A 16,446-nucleotide genomic window follows, 5' to 3' on the forward strand; every position below is an offset into this window, starting at 1 on the left:
CATAAGAACAAGTTACAATCAACCACCATGGGCCGCTTTTGTAGCCGGGAAGGTTGTCGGTACTCTAATCTTGGAGGAAACAGGGTCAAGCACAGAAGAGAGTTTCATTCTAATGAAACCTTCACAGTAGCAGATGATGAACTAGTTGGTGAATGATACTTCTGCTTGCCAGCCTCTAACCTCAACCACCCTGCTGACTTTTCTCAAAAGCCATAAAATGCAACAATGAGAGACAAGTCAACCTCAAACGTCACACTGAACAAGATATACTACAATGTGTATGCGGTGATCCTCACCACCAGCGTTATTCCCGTTCTGCTATGCGAAAAATTTTACTCATGTGCCCACACCAAGTAGGTCCCTTGGACGAAAGCTTGAATGATCCACTCTGCACCATCAATCCCTACACTCAGATTGAGACTACTGCTGAATTTGTTGGAGGTTCATCTCAAGCTTTTCCACTTACAGGTGACCATGACAAAGGTCCCTCTCCTCTACAGCATACATCCACTGCCTATATGACTCCTTTCCTTCCCTCCACCCTATATCCCCCTGATGATATCATGCTGGACCTCCAACCACTGGAAAACTTGCCTAACACACCCATTCCTAATCTTGAATCCCAACTGGATGCTCTTACAGATGATCTGGCAGGTCTCAAAACTTCGAATCGTAATGAGACTTTGATCCCACTGGAGCTTGAGGAAAATGAAGGTTGCATTTCAGAGGAAGAAGAGCAAGAGGCTGCTGATATCCAAGTTCTAGATGATAACCATGGTTCCACCGAAGTCACTATTCCAGAGGAAGAACAGCTAAGCTTGGCTGAGATAGATGACCTTGTGTTCCATTATCACCCAATATCAGAAACTCCCGAGTTGGAAGCCCAGTCTTTCCTCCGAAATTGGCACATTATCGTTGACTCTACCTTCCATCAGACTATTTGCCTGCAGTGTGAAAAACCAGTCATCTGGGCTCATGTTCTGGCACATGTATCCCATCACCGAAATCAAAACTACTCTGCACTTCGTGCTATAGGTGATGTTGCACCTGTGCCTTCCAAGGATGACTTTCTCAGCAGACTCATCTCACTTGGGGCAGACAAACCCAAGCCTTGGCCTACTCAGCCAATTGCTCCCATAGATGGGTTGAATCACACGCCTGCCGCCCGCTGCAATTTCCCCTTGTGTAGCTTTATCACCCATGGTAAAACCGAAAAGCTCACCAGAGAAAATATACGCAGACATACCAAGGACAAGCACCCAATGACTCTCCCCTCCTTTACCAACATCCTCACTCACCATCTCAAAGGATTTCGTGGATCATCAGCGGTACAATATGTAGAAATCATTCCACCTAAAACATTGTATGATTCCAACCATTCACTCCAAGCTCTAATTCGACACTGTGCCACTCGAGGGTTAGGTGCTACCCCTGACAGTTTCAAATCCGATAGTCAACTCAAGGCAAATGCCATGAATGTTATCTATTCCCAACTCAACTGGTACAAAATTATCGAGGATGTGTCATTTCCCCTAGTATTCCAATCAGCTTCCACTCCAAACATGACATCCCCAGTATATGAAAGTGTCATTTGGAGTGTTGGACCCCAGTACTATGCTGCTGTTGTAGAGGAACTTGATACTCTGAGTGTTCTTACCCGGAGATGGCTTCGCTCACCAAATAAAAAGTTTGTGGCACAAATTTCACCTATTCCACTCCACGCATTGATAAAATCGTTTATTACAGTTCAGAGCTCAAGCAAATTCCCTTTCGGCGTCCCCAGGAAAATGGTACCTTGAACAAGGATGCCAACTTTCTTACCAAATTCGTGCTCTTTCTCATACGCAACATTGATCAGCCCATCCCCAATTTCCCCATCATTGTCCATCCACACACCCTTGACCTATTGGCAAAGCTTAAAGAAGCCTCCAGTGTCAATCTTGTCTCCATTCCCACCCTGATACCTCTGTTTCATGAAGCAGTGTGGTCCTTTGTCTCCCATCCTTCTCAAGCATTTTTAGAAAATGATTTGATGTGCCCATTCATTCGTTATATGGTTGCCTCTAGCCTACTCAATGAAACCGGCACTTTCATTCCCATTCGACTTGTCCCTCCTCATTTATCCGAGATTCAATGGTGCTGGCGTGGATCTGGTGCATATGAGATTATACAGAAAAAAGCACTATATGATAATGATACCCTCAGGTACGTAAACACCCACCCATTACAAAGGTGATTGTGTTGAACATTTTGCAGAACTTATGAAGCCCTCATAGCACCATTCTTGCTTGATGACAGACAAACTCCATTCACAGTCATGCGACAACATATGAAGCTGATTTCCTCCATTGTGTTTTCTCAAGACACCATCCCTCGTTTCACCTGGGATGCACATTTTTCAGTGGTCTCGATGGATGGATACCCACTCAAGTGGGTCGATATTATCAATGGTTTCAAGTCTTCTCTTTCAGATCTCGAAGCCCACATTGATATAGTGTTCCGCGGGTGTCAGTATGAGCACATTTTGGAGTACATTGATTCAAGATTGGAGGCAGACTCTTCCTCGAGCGAGAACTGGTTCCGTGACTCACGAGACCAAACACAACATGGATATTCACTTGTCAAAGAGAAACTCAATCACCTTGAACAGTACCGACCCATTCTTCTAGCCCACATGATTGAGGATTCACGATTGTTTGTCACCGTTGATGGAAAGCCCCATGCCAAGCAAGGGGCACTATTAGAATGGTTCGCTCATTTACAAAACGTTATAGACACACTCTATGTTCTTGTTGCCTTCACCAGTCCAGGATCTGCCCGCGGCACTGAAATGGAAGCCTTGCAGTATTGCAATGATCATCGCCACCCCAAAAACCTTCACTTCCTAAATGGTATACTTTGCATCGAAATGCTCTACACCAAGACACAAAGTTTGCAGGGCACTGCAAAGACACTTTTACGCATGCCTGCTCATCAAGTATCTCGATATCTCATTCTAATCCTCACCACTGTCCATTATGCTGCAGCCCACGTTTCCGAGTTTGTGAATATACCAGTTGAAAATGCCAACAATTATTTGACTCATATTTTTGTCAAGTATGGAAAACCCATGACATCCGATGATTTTTCAAAGGCTATCGCCAACATGACCGCCAAGAAACTTGGCCTTCCCCTTCACCTGCGTGCCTTTAGACAGCTTGACAAGGCCATGTTCACTACCAAGTGCAACCTCTCTATGAATGAGCCGGATGAACAATCTAAAGAGATCAAAGCTATGCATAGCTTTCATGGGCACAGTGCTGATACTGCAGAGCACCACTATGGTCAACTCACCAATAATTCTACAAACAAGATCTCATCTGATCGTGTGGCCTTTTATCAACGGGTGGGGATGGCTTGGCAGACAGAGATCCAATTCCCTCACCCTCATTTCAAAAAATATGTTCTGCAAACACTGGTTAGTGCACCCAGTAAATACTAGTGCCTTAAATTGACCTGAATTAATTAGACCGAACCTCCGTCCTCTTATCCTTTTACTCGTCGTGCATTTGATGATTTTTGCCAACAACAATCTAATGCCCACGACAAAGTTCTCAAGGTACTGGATGACCAAACAGCTGAGCTCAAGGAGTCTTTCACTAGCATTGTCTCCTCTGGCTTTTACCAGATTGCTAGTCTAATCAAGGGACCAGGACAGATTGTATCATCCAAATCCCCCATCTTCGTCCATCCCAACCTTCGGAGCACCGTAATGAGCAGCCTCTATGCTGATGGCGATATATTATGGAACTCTGTTGCTCAAGCTGAATCAGTGGCATCTGTGCTATCCAATGACCACATCTTTAGCATTTTGCCTACCGGTGGAGGAAAAAGCCTGCAGTTCTTTGCTGCCCCGGTTCTAATGCCCAGCCGGTTATTTGTGGTTATCCTTCCTCTCGTTTCACTTATGGATGATATGGAGCGCCGGTTACAGACAATGCCCTACAAGGGTGGGGTGTGGTCACCTGGAACCTTGATCAATCCAATGGATATTCAACTTCTTCTGGTACCAGCTCACCGTGCAGGTACCCATGAGTTTTATCATTATTTAAAGCTACCTGCCATCCATGAGCGACTGGAAAGGATATTTATAGATGAGGTGCATCACATCCGTACCGATGCCACGTTCCGAGAATGCTTTGCACGTCTTCGATATCTCACTGCTCTAGGCAAAAAGTTTTCATTCCTCTCTGCCACTGTTCCTCCAACCGACCTACCATTCATCCTCAATGCCCTGGATATCACTGACACCTCGTTGGTGCGTGAAATAAGGAGCTACACTGGCCGCCCGAACCATGCATATAGCCATCAAAAAGTAGAGGCTGATAATTTAATCGACGTGGTCATCAAATATGTTCAATCCCTCCCTCCCTTAGCTGAGGATGAACGTGGCCTTATATATGTTACCAGCATCTATGGAGCCTGTGTACCTCTTGGAGAAGCCCTTGGCTTTAAATCTTACTTTGCAGCACTCTCAGATCCAATCAAGAAAGATATTCAAAACAAATGGCACCGGGGGAAGGCCTTGGAAGATCGCTGGCTGGTCTGTACCAATGCATATTCTGAAGGGATAGATTTTGGGGGGGTTCGACATGTGGTCAATGTAGAACCCTTTGGCATGACAGACCTTAAACAGCAAGGTGGTCGGGCGGGGCGGGATGGAAAACGATCCCAAGTTCATACCATCTGGACAAGGCTTCCTTGGTTTGATCCTACATCCGATGATATACAGCGCAAGCAGGAGCTCAGTCAATATTATCAAGAGCCACTCTGTCTTCGTTTTGCTGAGGCAAGTATGGATGGCAAGGCACACTGCTGTGCAGCTTTGAATGGTGAACTTTGCATGAATTGTGAAAAGGCAGGTTGCATTCTTTCCAAGCCTTGTGGAGCTTAATGCCACTATTTACAGTTCAAAACACAGCATCCAAAATGGTTCAGTGGACCACCAATTGCACGCAGTAACGTTTCCATGAACTTTTCATCCTTGCCAATAGATGAATTTGCAATGGATGTAGAGGCAGTTCCCCTGACTACAACCATAGCTGCAAAACCTTTGCAAGATTCCATGGAAAGGGCCGAGAAGGAGATGGATCAACTAAAGGATGTTTTGGACCGTATAGTGGCTCGGAAATGTGTACGATGCTTTGTTGAAGGGGTTGCCCATCCACCGCATGCAGAGACCCATCAGGACTCACCTACCTTTGAGATGGCCTACACCAAGTTTCGAACTTGTAAAATCCCCCCCTCCAAGCACTGGGCAAGCTGCTTTTGGTGCTGGATACCCTTTGGCCCTTATTTTGGGCACCCAACACCAGTAGTTGCTTCTGAGCTGGACAAGTCACTATGTCCATTTGAAGGACTATGCAATCGGATTCTCCCTAGATTCATTGCATATATATGGATGCATGAGGAAAAATGTCTTAAAGTTTCACAGGAACTTGGAGTGGAATGGCATGACTCACAAGCCCTAGCTGAGTGGCTTCAGGAAAAGCCTCAGCTACCTACTATGTGGGAAGAACTCCCTCATCCTATCCAGTTTGTAAACGCATTTTATAGATCTTGTATAGCTCATTGATTATGTCAGAATATACTTCTTGACCTTCAACCGTCACCATGTTCCAAGAAAGTCACTCTGATAGTTTGGATGCTGCTGCAAATATACTCTACGATGCGTATAGTCTCATTTCCTCGGTTGAACCTCCACAGTCTTCCATAGAATCCGAGGTTTATGTCAAAAATCTACGTATGATTCACAAAAATGCCGAAAGAATCCTTACCTGGACCCTTGGAATGGGTCAAATTGTTACCAATCAACTAGGACAATGTGTTGACCTTGCTCTAGGGGAGTTCAACGAAGGTGAGTGCCTACTCAGTCCTTACTTAGAATACACCTAGCTCATTTGTTACAAGACATGTCAATGCCACTCAGCAGTCCATCCAGTACTCCGATACCATCTTCTGATGACTACGGCCAATTGAATTTGGTATACGATGACATCACTATATTCACTCTCGACATCATTGAGAATATATCCAACGAGGCTGTCAAGTATAATCTCCACGATTTGGAAAACTGGATTTACCACCACCCAAGTATTATTACACCCAAATTCGAAAAAACTGGCCTTCGCACCATAATTCTGGGGTACCAGAAAGCCAGGCCCCATCATGCCGTGTGTAAACATTTTGAAACCATTGCCCATACCAGCTGATTCTCCCAAACAGTGGCTCAACGCTATCCATGCGGAAAATCCCTTTCCTTCTATCAGCCGTCTCCTTTATAGTGTTTCTTCACTTGGCAGTGGGGGCACGTTGCAAAAGAAAATACGAGAACGTGAAGCTTTTCTGGGCCAGGGGTTCGGGAACGATAAGGCCTTGTTGTGGACTCATCAAATCCTCCACAACATTGTGGCAATCCAATCTGCTATTGATTGGGAACAACTTGACGACCAAGCCCGCCTCAACCTCAGTGCTGACCTCTCTCTCACCATGTTCTCTGGCGAATACGAGGACATTGAATCCCACAAGGAACTGAGCTCATCAAATAGAGACAATGAAGAAGCAACATTGGTGCTCAAGTGCCATACCACCCTGTCCAATGTAATGGCAAGACGGATGCTCTTGAAGCAGTTGTATGAAAAAGTAAGCATTGGAAACTCTATATTTTACAAGTATGGTACCCAAGATTTGTAGTTTGGGTGCACAGCTCTCATGGATGTCACTATACTCCATCCATCCATTTACGGCAAATTTCCTCCATCCCGTTTCTTAACCAATGCTGTGGACAGTGTTGTAAGGAGCCTTGCGTTTAATCCTATAGAAAGAACAGAGCACTGGAGGCGCCGCAAATTCTTCAGCCATGTAGTGCAGAGTTACGTTCCCACCAAAGCCTGGGCTGTAATTGAAGATTTTCTGACCACCACAGCTCCGTCCGAGGTTGATATAGAGATGGACTCGGAAACGGAAACCCAGGAAGCAGTATCGGGAAGCTCAGAGAACTTGAACAGATCAGAATTGGGGGGGTCAGAGAACTCGGAAGGTACAGAATCGGAGGGGTCCGAGAAGCCTGCTTCAGGAGACTCGGAGGACTCAGAAGAGGGGGAGAGTACGTAGCAATAACAAGTCCAACAGTTTAGCCCCCTTTTAATACTTGAACCTCAACTACCACCATGTTTAATCAGTCAGTTACTAGTATTCTTCCATAAATCCCAATCTTAGTTGTCCAGACCTGCTTCTAGGCCCCCAACTTGGAGAACAAGATACTGTGTAGCTCCTGTAGAGTGTAAGATCTCTTTGGCAGGTTGGATGACTCTCTTTTCTCAATGCATCCCAGATCACTGGTCTGCTCCAATGAGACATGTCCCACATCCACTGGTCCACCTACTGTCACCCCACCACCCACCATTTGCCATTGATTTTCGCTTTCCACTTGATTTAAACTCCAGAAAACCCTTGTTCCTCAACTTAAACTGGCATCCTACTTCTCAAGACCTCAATGAACATGCCTCCTTCCCCAGCCTCTATCATATACGACTTTTCCATCCCCGTCTTCCTTGGTTCATCGACTTGGCCTCTCAACTTCCCCTTACTGTACAAGACATAATAACTGGTGTTTGGAATTATCTGCAACAGCCCATTCATGCAACCGATTTCTACAACCTTGAAATGAGTTCCCGTACCTTCTCTTCTCAAACCGGCCAGCAAATGGTTGCCCAAGCCTTTCATGCAAGATGCCAAGCGATAGCCAGCTACTTTGGTGACTCAACTGGACAGTGCCGGGCTTATCACACCTCTCAAGGAGTCAAGAGGGTAGACTATTTAGGGATGGACAAAAATTGGACATGGATAGGTGTAGTTCCCATGGGGGATGTATGGGAGATCAAGACTGGAATGACTCCAAATTAGGCCACTTTCTAACAAATTCACTTCCATGTATACATGTCACAAATTGCCTACTCTACCAAACTGTAGCTGTAACGTCCCCTTGTATTGAATTCTTCAAGGTTTCTGACTGAAAGGAGATTCTTGATTGCCTTTGCCAAGGCTATGGTTTCCAAATAATCCCCCACAAACACTGCCTGGATTCCCAATTTTGAAAGGCAGGGTGCAATACTTGGTATTTCAGTGGCTGGCTCAATTCTGGACAGGGTTTCGAGGAGCTCCAAGAGAGAGCGGATATATCCATCTTCTGCCTCCCCTATACAGTTTGCATTCATGGAGACCATCAAGCTTGTAATGGTGGGCTGCATTCTAAGCAAAGCCTCAATATCAATCCCTGGAATATTGTCGACCACTAAAAACTGTAGTTTGGCTCCAGATAAAACCAACATCTCGCATATTTCTGTACAGAAAATCGAATGGAGGGGAGTCCATTGGATTCGATGTTCAGGTGGGATTCGGGACAGTGACAACTTGGTCAGACTTGGAAGGTGGATATTAAACCACCCTCCTGTGCTCTCTGTGGTGAAAATAGAGAGCTCCACCAGGTTATGGGCTGTGCAGGATGATGGGCCAAAAATCCTCCAATGATTAACCACAGGTGCGTCCAGACACAGAGTCTCAAGTTTAGGCATTCTAGCCAGCCAAATGTGCAAGGCACGTACGAAGGAAAAAGAGCCCCGGAAGTGGCGGATGTTCGAAAGATCAGACATATGCAAGCTGTCCGAGGTGTAACTGAAGGTGGGATGAAAAGTCATGAGGCTAGGGCAGCTGGTGAATACCTTCCACAGGTGTTCAAACACAGGAGTGGAACGACCGCGTTGAAGAAACACCCCTAGTGTTTTGAGAATTGGGAAGCGTACAGGATAGTCCTCCAATTGACGCTCTATCAAACTGGTGATAACAGCCTCCTCAAAGCTCTCCAGGCGGTTGTGGTAGTTGATGAAATACAGCGTTTGGACTCGAGGCAAATTATTCACAACCAGATTGAAAACCTGATCAGAGTACTTTCCAGCATTGAAGCGGGGCTCAAAAAAGATAGTGAGAGGTGCCTGTTGTGATAACCGAAGGTACATATCAACCAGATGGACCATTCCTCCATGAAGATCAATTTCCTCAGCCTCGGGCAGGAACATGGAGGACCAAGGTTGGGATGAAGTTTGGAGAATGCTCCGCCAGAAGCGACACACCCAAGACAGTTTGACAGTGATACAAGGCTCTGGAGTATTCACTGCAAAGGTCAATCCATGTGGATACAGAAGAATAACCTCTATAAATATCTGCAACCAAACCTCCGCAGGGGTTTCAAGTACAGGAGACATTGATCTAGGACACAATTTAATAAACCCTTGTACAGAATTAGAATAACCTCACCGTTAGTGGAAAAGTTGTAGCTTCGCCTTCTTTGATACTCAAAGTCAATCTTATCTACAATCTTATCTTATCATTGAATACAAAAGAATTTTTCGAGTGACTCATTGTAATCTTCGTCCTTTCTTCCTACTTTCACCTCACTCACTGGCCGAAACTCTACTAGAATCCCTCTACGAAATGGAGGTAGGGGCCATAAACCCCTTCATTTCTATGTTGTAGTGCAAGGCCTTGGGTCTATCTCTAGTTAAGGAGGTAGGGGTGATAAACCTCTTCATTTCCGTCCTGTGGGACCAACGTGGCTTTCCTTCGTGAACTTCTTTATTATTCTGAGATGGGGTGTGTTCTCTGGGTGGCAAGGTGTTTGGCTAGGTGAGTTATTCCAGAATTTCTTTTCTTTCAATCCTAATCAACTATTGGACACAGATAATACTAGGCTTCTCGTTGCATAATTAATACCTCAGCCCTTCTCCAGACCTCCTCGGGGTCCTCTATCCCTGAAACTTGAAACTTATAATGCAAAAACTCAGGAGCTGGTAAATCACTGATGATAGCCACCGCCGTTTCCCATACCACATTCTGGATCACCTCCAAGGACACTGGCAGGGTATGGGTAGCCAAGGACTGTAAGATTAAGACCCTGAGCTTCGGAGGTGGCTGGAACTTGTTGACCAAAAACGGATCCAAAAGTTGAGGGTGACCGACTCTTGGATGGAAAATGAGCCAAAGGTGGGTAAGATGCACCAGGGATCCCAGGGATAAGTTGCGGACTCTGGTAGACCAGTCTTCTATCGTAAAGTCTAGCTGCAGCTTCTGAAGGTTGGGAAAAGATTCCTCCGGTTTCCGTAGAAAAATCCCACTGTTTCCATAAAAGCTCTGAACGCTGTCATGGATATCCTGGCTTAAGCCAACAACCCCAGCTCCCCATTCCATATCAACGGTCAACGTCTCTGGGCAACACGCAGCTAAAATCTGTGGAATAGCATTCGATGCCCTTTTTTGAGCTGCAGTGTGGGACAGGGAAGTGGTAATGTGAAAGTGAACACCGTGTACTAGAGATTTGAGGCTGGTATTCTGCTCCAGAGCTGCAGCGAACTTGTTTACTTTCTGTGCTGTAGTGAGCGCTACGCGGTCATATACCAATGGTTCGATCCTGAGGGGGGTAAACCGTTAGAATATAAAGTTACTACGATGAGGCTATTCACCAATCCCAAAAAGCAGAACAAACTAGTCCCAATTTCAGGAGCTTTTTGTGCTCATACTGCAGTATATCCATGAAAGTCCCGCCATGGACCTCCTCTTGAGCCAGCTCATGCACTATTCCCACTGCCTCCACTACAACCAGATTCTTTAATTCTACGGGCAGCTTGGAAAAAGATGGGAAACCCTCTGCATTATGCAAGGACTTGTTTAATAATCCCTCATTTGATACTGATACAACTGCGTACCAGATGTTTCCTTCCTCCCTTTAAGTTTTTTTGGCATGGTAGTACCAGTTTGGGTTATTACTGGTCATGTGGTCTGATATCAATTCTTAATGCAACCTCCATCATTTCCATCCACCCTTCAGGAATTTGTCTCGATTTGGGCCCAGAAATACCCCATACATGGAGACTTGGAAAGCAAGACATTTTGGATGGATGAGTGTCTTTTGGATATCTGGGAAAGTGATGATCTGGTGTGTTTCATATGAAGCAAACTCAACTTTTCTTCGTTTCAATAATTGAACAGATTGATGAAATAAAATTCTGGATCTGCTCCAGTCTAGATATCGACTCCAATTTGGACCATATTGTTGATCTAGGCCTAACTACACAAGTCTTTTTCGCAGTTCTTATTGCCTACAAGGTTCAAAACAACTGGCCCTTGGCGGAGGAGCATTTACAATCCTACCAAAAAGTCTTACTAGCACAGGTAGAAATTCACTGTTCACTGGTTTGTTTTGGCAGTCAGCCTTTGAACTGTATCATAGGTTCCCCCACAAAAGAGTTTATTTCATACTAGAAATGCCTACAGTGACAGCAACTCTTCCGATGATTCTGACCCAGAGGTCTTCATTCTTCAAAAGGCTACCAAGCGGCCCAGAACAGTCAATACTTCCAACCATTTGCAGCTACCGCCTGTCCTAACTCCAACATACTTGCTCACATTAACCTCTAGCTGGAGTGTGTTGCTCCAAAGCTTGATTACCCCCCAAGTCAGTCCAAAGGATGTCCAGACCTATATTACTTAGTATTGTTCATCCAGGAGGTGCCCAAGCCCACCAAAAAGGAGCTCATCCTGGCTGTAAAATTCATGCGCGAAGTCCCCTTGGAATTGGCACAAAGTCCCATTTTTCAGAAAGCAGTTTTGGTAGTCACAAATTCACTAGTCAATGAAAGCTACACCAAACTAACCAGATGATCCAAGTTATCTAAACTGATCACCACAGTCCACATAATCACACATCCAGCATACTCAGTTTTATATGGCCACCTGTGGAATAATGAAGATCTGGAATCCACCTATCGCATAAGTGAACAGCTTGCTTACATCACCTCTGCCTGGATTCCCTTAAAGACCAGAAATAAATGGACCACTCCTCTGTACTCCCCAATACCTGTAAGCTAATCTCACAGGTCTTCCCTGGCTATGAAATCTCATTTCCGATACATCAGACTTCTGGTGCACTGTTCTATTCACTGAAACACTTCTTCAAATTTTTCAAAGATCACCCCAATCTGGTCCCTGGTACTGTCCACCACGATTACATCTTTTTCTTGACCTCCTTTGAGTCATTTGACTATAACTTCAATCGCTGGCTAGCCCCTGCCCTTTTGGCCCTGAACTATCAGGTAATTATATTACCAAACAGAGTACCACCAGGCAGCTACACTCATTCATACTTTATTGCCCAGGTATCCAACCTTTCCTCCCAAAATAAGCTTTTCAACCTCTACAGTCAGATTATACAGCAGATCCACCGTCTCTGTACTGTAAAGCACCAAGGCTCCTTTGAGCTTGAACGTTGTGAGATGGATAACCACCTCAAGGTCATAGTTAAATGCACCTTTGACTTTCGCGAGGCATTGAAATCCGCGGGGCAACAAGCATCCAAGCTACGTGGATGCACAAAATGTCAAGAATTGCCTTTCGACCAACACTGTGTTCAATATCGTTACTTTCCTCGCTTTGGTCCTGGCCTTTCGGAAGCAGAGAGGACCCGACGAGCAGACATTTTGGCAGAAGAGATGAAGCACACTAGCGTCACCCTCGTTCCACCCCATGAGCAAATGATTCCCAAACCTATTAAGGTACCAATGTTTACCCTAGGTGGAATTTGTTTTGACCATTTTCTAATAGGCTGGAATTCCCATAAAACCTATATATTCTCCAAATTCTTATGGAGAGCAGTACAAATACTCACTCACTCCATTGACTGCTGATGAAGATATACTTCATCGTTGTGGTCACCAACTGTATCTCATCCTGGATGAAGAAGAAGACCAGATGGATCCTAACCGTTTCCATGTTCAGTGGGGAGATGGAAAGGTCCCAGTGAAATTTTCCACTACCCAACCCCCATTGCTTATTTACTCCTAGGTTCCCTTCAATTTTGCATGGTATGGAGCCTTCTCACAAAGTGCCCTCAAGTTTCTTCAGAAAGTTGCTGTATCCACCACAGGCGTCAAGCCATTGAAAAGAGGGGGTCAGTTTCAGGGGTATCACACTGGGAATATGACTCCCATAGGAAGCCGTTTAGCCTCAGGGGGGCGGGAACTTGATTCATATGGCCCATATTCCGGCCTGGATAGTTCTTCCATTCAGGGAATAAACATGCTCTTTGATCAAGCCATTGCAAGTTGATTTTTTCTTCGTAAATTGAGTGTTTTACTCAGCCAGTTTACAGGTTTCACAGCTTATGCTAGAGACCACCAGAAAAGCTCATCCCGCTCTGGTGAAAAAGATAATAGAGCTCTCTAAGGAGTGTGACCGTCTAGGTCTCACCGGGGCCAACGTTTACAACTGCACTGGATACGTTGCACCTGGACACCGTGACAAGGACGCTGCACCCAGTTTATCAGTTCAGGCATTTCTTGCTGCCAATTCTCAATACCATGAATTCAGCTTCTGTCACTATGAACACCTTTATTATGTGGTATCAAGAACAAACCTTCTCTGGTAGACTTTTCAACGAATTCTATATTTGGGATTACCTGATTAATATATCTCTTAGGAGCTTTGATGCCAATTTTGTTCATGGTACTATGCTCCCAAGCCAGAGGACACTTCGAAACTTGAACAGCCTTGCCTCCAGCTCCATGTTGCACCAAAAAAGGGGTGTGACTGCCTCCAATGGTCATCACCTTACTGTCACTCGTAAAAATTTGAAGAGGGCACAAGAAAATGCAGCAATCCGCAAGCAGTACCAATTACGTGAGCAGTATTGGGTTAAATTACAAGAACAGTTACTTTAGACTTGAGTGATTATCACCAGGAACTCCATTCTAAAATAAAATCTCTGTGAGGTTTTACCTGACACTCTGTACAACCTCGAAGTCTCTGGCACCTAGTCTCAAATATCATCTGCCACTCTTTTTTCTGCATCTCATTATCTCTTGCACCATCGTGAATCAACAAAGTTAAGAATACTCTTTCTAACCCAGGATGGTAATCACAAAAGTCCAAGACATGCATCATGGCTTCAAACCCTGCCTCCACCTTAACAATCTTCAGTGAAGGGCAGTGCAAACCCAGGTTTTGGAACAATATATGAGAGGTCGTGTCCCCAGCCAGGAGATCATCGTCTTGATAGACCAACTCTTGTAAACAAGCCAGCTGCCCCAGTAACGTCTGGGTCATTTCGGAAGGAAAGCACAAATTTTGAATATGCAGCTGCATCAAGGAGTGACGAGTGACTAGTGGGACCAATTGAAGCAGTCTACCCTTGGAAGAAAGCTTCCAGCCAATTTCAAACATTTGTAGGATGGGAGTATCTAGATGTTCCATCAAAACGTCCATATTTCCAATCTCATTCACCTCCCTGATACAGAGTGAGTGACAATGAGAAAGTAGCACCGGTCTAAGGCCTAAAGAGGTTCCTAAAATCTTTTCCAAGACCAGAGACCTGATGTTTCGACAGGCTTTCAGAAGGTTCCAAACATGGGACAAGTCCATATATGCAAGAGTGAGGGTAGCCAAGTGTTGGAGGGAATACAGGGGCTCCAGTGGAAAATAAACCAGTTTGAGAGCAACCAGCTGAGGACAGTCCCAGGTCCAACCCACAGCCTCAGAGGAACCATTGGGTGGCATTCCCCAGTCACAGATGTGTGAGATTTCAAGAGAACGTAGGTTTTTGAATGACAAATGGTCACCAAAAACTTCATCCAGCTTGTGGGGCGTATACATCGAAAGGGACAGTCTCTTCCACCGGGGAATGGAGCTGGTTAAAAGTGCGGATGGGTCTCGAGGATAGGTAGGGAGTGACAGTGTGCAATCAAGTAGGACTGAAGAAGACCTTTCCAATAAATGGTCTAGAACCCTGTTATCACCGACATCTTCCATTTCGAAAGTAGACCACAGCAGGGGATCTTCATTGACTAAACTGTGCCAAAACTTGCAGACCTATAGAAACTATCAAGATCAATGACATTAAAAATACCTGGAATGCGCACCAGACCCAAGGTTATCATTGGAAGACTGTGCAAGGGCCGAAATCCAGTACCCCAGGATGAATGGATTATTTTAGTGTTTCTGCAGCACAACCAAAATATCCTTGCCAGAAGTTCTTTTGGCAACAGCCAGATAGGGGCCGATGCCTCCAATAGCTTGGTCAAATCCATATTGGCATACAGCATGTCTGTTTCCAGCCTCTTAATAGCCATCTCCAGGTCCTTTATACATTCCTTTTTCTGCATAATTTTGAGCTTTATAGCTGCCCGAGCTTCACCAGAAAGGTCCCATGGAGGCATTCAAAAGGTAGTGATGCTGCTACTGAAGACTTGTCAGTAGCAGTTTTGACAATGCGTAACATCTACCTTGTGATGAAGAAAGTCTGGTCCAAGTTTCTTAATTTACATAATTATGTGTATACAATTACATACTGTACTGGAATCCAACTTGCTTCTCTTGTTCACCTCAAACTATATGGTACATTATTGAAATTAGTGCTTGACAGTGTCACCACCATGTACTAGCACCTGCTCAATGAACAAGACATATCAAATACAAGTATTGCTGCTTTTGATCATCTCAGAAACAACCTTTATAATACCCCAATCTTACAAGATTTCTCCTATAAAAGAGTGTTATGGCCATGAATAGCAACAGCACATTATCTAGGTTCACTAAATCACCTTGTAATGTAGATATAATTGATAACCAACTGACAATACCAGTTTGTTAGGTTTTTTTGATTTCACTGGCTATTAATGATTTGTTGCAAAATTAAATCTTAGTGGCAATGACAGTGAGACCATAGTAACTAACACTCTGCAATGTAAAGGCGCACTACATTGCCAGACCATCCGCACACTTTGTTAGTAGTGGGTGAGGTTCGCCGCAGGCACTTGCAGATATCCAAAGCAGCAAATGAAGCTTTAGGGTGCCTGCCAGCGACTCCCTGGCTCAAGGGACCCCCCTGAGCGCAGCAAGGGAGCGGAGAGCAGGCCTGATATTTGGTCTACAGAGTAGAATCATTACTAATAATGATCTAGATTTTTGATGTCTGTATGGTGTGAGTAGTGCCAATGCCAAGTATTCTTCTGTCTAGCGGAAACTCTTGGGTTAAATCCCTGCCGGGGTTGTTCATTGTTTACATTTATCTGGTAATCTTAGGGGTTACATGTAATACTGTGCCAAATATGGACGAATCTTGTGTCCAATGACCCTGTCGGTGATTATTTTCAACATATGCATCATGTAAAGAGTAACACTTGAGTTGGTGAGCTGACTGGCAGCAATGCATCTGTGAGAATCACTACCCACTCTTTCAATCCAACTCAGCATTGGTCATTGTATTTCTGCCGGGAGGTTTTTACCCTGCCATTTTCTCCCCTATCTGCCTATGGTCACACCAAAATCTAGTATACCTAATGCACCCAGAATAGTCAACCTCTC

At 44.7% G+C, this 16,446-nt stretch overlaps 5 protein-coding genes across 5 annotated transcripts; 2 read left to right on the plus strand and 3 right to left on the minus strand.

Annotated features, from left to right (window-relative positions):
• Positions 1-338: 338 nt before the first annotated feature.
• On the plus strand, positions 339-7,944 carry C8R40DRAFT_1073493 (uncharacterized protein; the record flags this gene model as incomplete). The annotated part of the gene is made up of 11 exons (XM_046226580.1): positions 339-441; positions 469-1,687; positions 1,747-2,205; positions 2,257-3,457; positions 3,509-4,871; positions 5,034-5,574; positions 5,718-5,896; positions 5,950-6,212; positions 6,265-6,681; positions 6,733-7,144; positions 7,529-7,944. 11 exons carry the CDS (start codon positions 339-341, stop codon positions 7,942-7,944), a joined length of 6,573 nt encoding a protein of 2,190 aa, XP_046081335.1.
• Positions 7,945-7,991: 47 nt separating this feature from the next.
• On the minus strand, positions 7,992-9,299 carry C8R40DRAFT_1175933 (uncharacterized protein; the record flags this gene model as incomplete). Its single annotated transcript, XM_046232414.1, has 1 exon — positions 7,992-9,299. The coding sequence occupies one exon, from the start codon at positions 9,297-9,299 to the stop codon at positions 7,992-7,994; it is 1,308 nt and encodes a 435-aa protein (XP_046081336.1).
• A 481-nt stretch (positions 9,300-9,780) lies between these two features.
• On the minus strand, positions 9,781-10,833 carry C8R40DRAFT_1073494 (uncharacterized protein; the record flags this gene model as incomplete). The annotated part of the gene is made up of 3 exons (XM_046226581.1): positions 9,781-10,501; positions 10,554-10,683; positions 10,797-10,833. The coding sequence occupies 3 exons, from the start codon at positions 10,831-10,833 to the stop codon at positions 9,781-9,783; spliced, it is 888 nt and encodes a 295-aa protein (XP_046081337.1).
• Positions 10,834-12,939: 2,106 nt separating this feature from the next.
• C8R40DRAFT_1057613 (uncharacterized protein) lies at positions 12,940-13,805 on the plus strand (the record flags this gene model as incomplete). The annotated part of the gene is made up of 3 exons (XM_046225161.1): positions 12,940-13,189; positions 13,227-13,509; positions 13,565-13,805. Coding segments are annotated over 3 exons (774 nt in total), but the record flags the coding sequence as incomplete, so codon positions are not given.
• Positions 13,806-13,859: 54 nt separating this feature from the next.
• C8R40DRAFT_1175936 (uncharacterized protein) lies at positions 13,860-15,299 on the minus strand (the record flags this gene model as incomplete). The annotated part of the gene is made up of 3 exons (XM_046232415.1): positions 13,860-13,897; positions 13,953-14,952; positions 15,003-15,299. The coding sequence occupies 3 exons, from the start codon at positions 15,297-15,299 to the stop codon at positions 13,860-13,862; spliced, it is 1,335 nt and encodes a 444-aa protein (XP_046081339.1).
• Between the last annotated feature and the right edge of the window lie 1,147 nt (positions 15,300-16,446).

This window comes from Lentinula edodes, assembly GCF_021015755.1.
Source record: "Lentinula edodes strain Le(Bin) 0899 ss11 chromosome Unknown C8R40scaffold_47, whole genome shotgun sequence".
NCBI classification, from domain to species: domain Eukaryota; kingdom Fungi; phylum Basidiomycota; class Agaricomycetes; order Agaricales; family Omphalotaceae; genus Lentinula; species Lentinula edodes.